The sequence below is a fragment of the Hippocampus bargibanti genome, linkage group LG20 (genome assembly GCF_051943395.1).
Source record: "Hippocampus bargibanti isolate YZ-2025 linkage group LG20, ASM5194339v1, whole genome shotgun sequence".
Classification (NCBI taxonomy): Eukaryota; Metazoa; Chordata; class Actinopteri; order Syngnathiformes; family Syngnathidae; genus Hippocampus; species Hippocampus bargibanti.
In genome coordinates, this window is record NC_142753.1 from 2,732,501 (window position 1) to 2,738,276 (window position 5,776).

General features: G+C 42.1%; 1 protein-coding gene across 12 annotated transcripts in view; it reads right to left on the reverse strand.

Moving 5' to 3' along the window:
- Nucleotides 1-4,010, reverse strand: part of sgce (sarcoglycan, epsilon) — a 35,206-nt gene extending 31,196 nt beyond the window's left edge. For 10 of the 12 annotated variants that reach the window (XM_089022972.1, XM_089022965.1, XM_089022967.1 and 7 more), the window contains exons 1-2: nt 3,801-4,004; nt 2,576-2,674 (exon numbers count right to left, since the gene is read on the reverse strand). In XM_089022972.1, the coding sequence (XP_088879098.1) occupies nt 2,576-2,674; nt 3,801-3,837 (136 nt within the window). In that variant the 5' untranslated portion in view covers nt 3,838-4,004. Of the gene's footprint in view, nt 1-2,575; nt 2,675-3,800 lie in introns of all 12 variants that reach the window. The other 2 variants (XM_089022962.1, XM_089022973.1) reach the window with 2 other exon arrangements.
- Between the last annotated feature and the right edge of the window lie 1,766 nt (nt 4,011-5,776).

A 5,776-nucleotide genomic window follows, 5' to 3' on the forward strand; every position in this document is an offset into this window, starting at 1 on the left:
GCACCGGAGCATTAGAGGAGATAAAATGTTCTGATTCTAATTTGCAATGAAACAATACCATCGATGAAACAGTCGAATGTCAGTGACATTTTAACAAGCCCCATGTTAACGTTAGCATCGACATACTTCTGCGAGAAGTAGATTGCAGATAGCAAGTGTGGAAGCTTATGAGCCGTGTGCAGGCTAGCTAGCAGTAACTTCGCCTCTGGACCGGCAAATTGAATTTCATTCCGATCGTTTCCCTGGATTTTTACCAAACACGAGGAACGGAAAACCATCCATGTTAACGGTGAGTACTATCACAAAGTTATTTGAAATAATACATTCTGATATTTAGTTGAAAAGTGGCCGCGCGTGCGCACGCGAGCGTTTGTATGTGCGCGTGCGTGTGGCTCTCGCTGAAAAACATTTCTAAATATTTTACTTTTATGGCTCCCTTAGTCAAAAAGGTTCCCGACCCCTGGAATAGGGTCACAATGATGACATGTTGGAACTGTTAGAAATCCAAAGACGAAACAGCTGACACAGACTTTGACCTGGACATATGTCTGACGTCCCCGAGGGCTTAATCACAGCTGATGAGGAGAAAGGAGCGACAGCGCAGAGCGCCGATGCATATGTGGTACTGTCGCGGCTTGGAATTGAAGCGGATATACGTGGGACAGAAGATGGGAGACAATCTCTTTTTGTCAATGGATGCTACAGCATCGTGTTTGCTTTCAACATTTAGCTTGTAGCAGACATGCACATTTCTCCATGACATCCCTGATCCACTGGTGAAAAGGATGCTTTGATACTCTCCTTTTTCATCTACAAACAACAAAGAGGGTGCAGAAAGTGTTTAAAATTTAATGATGGTGTGTCTTTTGTGTTGTGTCACATAATTTGTTACTTATTTTGGTGTTGTTTAGACTTCAAGATGGCGCCGCAAGAGTAACTGCCTCTACAGGAGCTCCGGTATTTTGTTTTTCTACTTCTTCCTTTCCTCTCCTTTCATCACTTTGCTGCTGTGAAATGTAAATGTCTCCACTGTGAGACTAATAAAGGCTGATCCAATCCAATCCAAACCACTCCAAACTACAAGCACAATCATGTTGCAAAAATAACATCTTAGTTGTTGTCAATAGTATTGTAATATTATTATTACACGGGTCATGGCTGGTGGTTGGATCTCTCCCAAGGACGGCAAGAATGAACCGGGCGAGACAAATCCTCTTACAAGAGCAACAAAGACACCAAAGACATCACAATTGTGCCCAAGAATTAAAAAACTCACACAGTGGTTGGTACCCCCGGACAAAAAAGACATTTCGGGCTAGTATCGCTCCCTTTTGAGCCTCGCTACTTCTTTAGCAGACAAAAGAACCAAGGGGCTCCAGCTTGCACTCGGGGTCAAGCGCTGGCAGCCAAAATTCAGTATAGTCGATCCAAGCTTGCAAGATGTACAAGTGAGTACAAATGGGAGAAAAATAACATGAAATATCAAAGAAAGGGGGGCAATATATGAGGAAATATGGAGTGGGTACCACTCATCTTCGACTTGGGCGTTCAGGTCATGTCTCTGATACTGTTTGGAGAGACTCATGGTGAAAGACCATGAATGAGTCTCTCGAATCTGCCAAGTTGTGGTATTCCAACTCCCTCTGGAGAATATGACCTGCAGTTCCTACAGTACGTAATACTTCACCCATTTCAAGTTTATGCATAACAGGCTAGTGCAGATGGAGCCTTCTGCTTTAAGAGCAAGACTAATGCATCGAAAGAAAAATGTTTTGGAATGAACAGAAATTCCCCATTCCACAGTTCACATCCCCTCCCGTTACCCAATAATTTAAAATCGCAAATTATCACATGCATCGTTATTCGCCGCCGTTGACAAATATACTTGTCACTTCTGCCTTTTGAATATTTTTTAAATGCTCAAAAATGGCTAGCGGGGAATGAGTTAAAGCTTATGTTCATCAATGACTAACTAAGTCTTCTGGGGAATTTTGGAAATAGTAACTTAGTCTTCACTTTCTTGGCCCAACCTTGTACAAGAAGCGCAAGACTCGCCTGTGTGAGGTCCGAGTGAAAAATCCTTGAGGAAACCCAAATGGAGGAGATGGGCCTTCAAGAGGAACGGTGTTCAGCTCAGGAGCATTGGACAACAACGAGGGCGACTGTTCAGACAAACACTTTGGTGAACTGATTGCCCGTGAGTACACAACCTCGAGGTGAAAGTCGCAAGCGTCTAGGCAAGCAGACAACGATGGTCAAAGCGGATGGCAGTTTAACCTACTTTAACGTTCCTTGGATAAGGTAAGCTGAAACTATGTTGTGAATATTGTCCAATCAGAATTGTTTTTCTGTGTCACGTCAGCAGTAAAACGTACTTTTTAGAATTAACTGAGTGAAGCACTGTTAGAGCAAGAACACCAACGCTTTGAGACGGCGAACAAGTGACAACATTTATTCCAGTATTAAGGGGGGGAACCAGTGTAGCATGACATTGTGTTATGACTGCGAAGAAGGGGCGGGGGGGGGGGGGGGGGTGGTCAACACATGAAGTGCACCACTGCACACACCCACTCACCATCTCTGTACAAGGCTGTTCTCTGCTTCCAGCCAACAGTTCTCTCCTTGCGGACATTTCCTTCAGTATGTTTGGCATTGCTGGCATGCACAGTGTAAACTAGAGGATCAATGAATAAAAGCACCAGTAGATCAAGAGCGTTGTTCAATGTCCGTTTTGAAATTACACACGGCATTCTTGTTTTCTGTTGATTATCGTGTGTTTCTGTCAGTATTAATAGATGTCAAACATTTAAAAGAAATATCGTCCACATTTTTACCACTGTTTGGTTTACGTACCATGATGTCTTCTTAAAATGTCTAGCATCATCTCATCGGTTTAGTTTTGTCTCCAGCTATTAAGGATGTCAAACTCAAAAAATACATACTGTTATGAAATGAGAGGTTACTGTATGACAGTAATATTTTTTTAAACCAATCCTTCATTATTTACAAATTAACTCAAAACTGACTACTACTCTTTGGCAGTTGACTCAGCATGATTCAGACTTGATCTTAAGTTTTATTCCCTGGTGCTTTCTACTATCTTCGTGACTACTTTATTTTCTTGTATATGATAGTTGTCCAAGTTAAGTGCTTTGTTACAGCTTCAAAATCAATATGTATTGAATTGTATAAACTCCAAAATTGCCGATTTGTACTCATGCCAGTGTCTGGTCACAAGCATGAGCAAAAGACCTTCATTACGAATAAAAAAATAATGTAGTAGTCTGTCCAAGATCTTGTGGTATCTGTCAGCAATTTTTGAACGGCTTTTCGTAATAAGGCATTGTCACTATCCCTCAAATGGTGATTCACTGACGCTGTGTTCACTGTGACATTCGTTTCGTGGTGTGAATATTTTTTATCTGGTCCACTGGTACCTGCATTTCGAAATAACTGCAAAATGCTGACAGCTTCTTTTGCTCATGTACTTGTTCTAAAAAAGCCTATGGGAAATTTTATCCAAAGTATGCTATCAATTCACACAAAAATGACGAGCTCCTATCAAAACACTCATGGCAAATTAAGATCAACGACGTGACGCTAAAAGCAACGCTTAATACTCTGCGTTGAAGACAAACGTTAAAACAGCTTTGAAGGTTTTGGGCGTTTAAGGTACACCACCCAAAAAGTGCGATTTTGACTTGCGTTATGTTTTTCCCCCATGACTCCTTCATCGCGGCTAACACGCGAAGCTAACTAAGGAGCTAATCTCGCTAGCTGGGCGCTTCGTCGTTACGTACCCGTGGCGAGCCACATCGCAATGAATGCGGAGGACATGATGCTCGTTCGTCCTTCCAAAGTCTCACATGAAGCTAGATCTTTGTCTCCGAGTCGCCAGAGGGCTTAGCAGCAATGATTAAAAAAAAAAGCATCCTGCGGCATTGCTTCCTCCTCCTCCTTCCTTGGTTGGAGCAACACAGCAGGACTTCTCACTGGCTCAACGCCTGCATGGAAAAAGATGTTTGTCGCCTAAAACGGAAATGAAATTCTAAACGACACTGCTCAACAAATGTGGGCAGATTCATTGACCATTTTACTAAATCCATGTTATTACACGTTTTAAAGGTACGTAAAAAGGGCTATTTCTCTCATTTAACCTCCAAACCAATGCATTGATATGCAAACGTAAACATTTTTTTTATTCTACACCCCAAGCAAATACAGTGAGACCTCGGTTTACAAACCCCTTGGCTTACGAACTTTTCGGCTGACGAACGTTACATTTATGAACGTTTTACCTTGGCAGACGAACTATTTTTCGGGATACACACGGAGCTGCCACAATGAGTTATGTGTCGTTCGCGAACGAGACCGTTCTCCTAACCAGAAAATGATGGCCACCATTTTTTTTGTCCTCTATTCCCCGCCCCCAGTCTTCAGTTGAAGCCACGTGATTGGTCAAGAACGCAGGAGTGGGAAATGGGTTTACAGACAGAGAGTGAGGCCGTTCTCCAAAAAACTAAACGGCGTCTTCAGTTAAAGCCACATGATTGGTCAAGAACCCAGCATTGGAGGGGTGGGGGTTAAACATTAAAGAGACAGGCAGACAGAGTGAGAAAACACACGAAAGGGAGATGACAGAGCTTGAAACAAAAAAACAAAAGTGTGAGAGTGTGAGAATAGTGAGAAAATGGATAGAAAACTGTTAAAATATTTTAACAGTTTTCTATCAATTTTCTCACTATTCTCACATTCTCACACTTTTGTTCAGGCGCCGCAAATAACCTGCACAAGTAATCTGTACACTTGATACAAAAAGCTATCAACCCAGCTAAACAAATTAATTTTCGGGATACACACTTTTCGCCTTACACGCTCTGTCTGGGAACCAATTAAGTTCGTAAGCCAAGGTCCCACTGTATTACGTTCTGGAATTTGGGCCATGTTTTCTGCATGATTAAAACAGACGACAAATCAGATGCCATTCCACCAATGGAACATCACAAAGTAGTTCTTAATTAGCCACCAATTTGTTGTTATTTAGGTTATGTCAAATACAGTGGTGATTTAGTATTATGTTTTAAACTCAGTCCCTTGAAGGGAAAAGCCGAAAGGAAAAGAAGGAGTCATCTCAGTGTTTGGACCCTTTTATACGCGTCTGGCTGTATGAGCCATCGGTCAACAACAAACTGTTGAGACCCCCTGCAGAGAATGACCCATCGGACAGATGGCCGTGTGTTTTGGCCCCCTGTGACTCCCCATCAGAGCTTCAGGGGCTACTTCATTGAGCCCCCCCACATTCCACTACACCACAGGTGTCAAAGTCAAGGCCCGCGGGCCAAATACGGCCCGCCACATCATTTTTTTCGGCCCGCGAAAGCAAATCAAACTTGTTAAATTCCATGATGATTGCTAAAATCTGAGCCAAAATTTCATATTTTTAGATGTCAACCACAATAAAAGTCATTATTCTTGACTTCAGATTTGAAAACGAGTCATTCATTAATTTGCTGTGTGCTCTATATGTAATATTTGAAGGGATTTAAACATTCTAATGGGTTCCCCAAATTCATAACGGCCTTCGAGAGGAAACCATAACTACAACTTTGACACCCCTGCACTACACACTTAATTACCACAACATGCACAATTTGATCAAACTAACACATGCATATGGCGCACACACTTGATGCCTCCTCACTTCACCATGCTTATTCACATCCATTGGCAGAGTGTTGCCATTCTGTTTTCTCACCCTCATGATTATTTTTAAGTT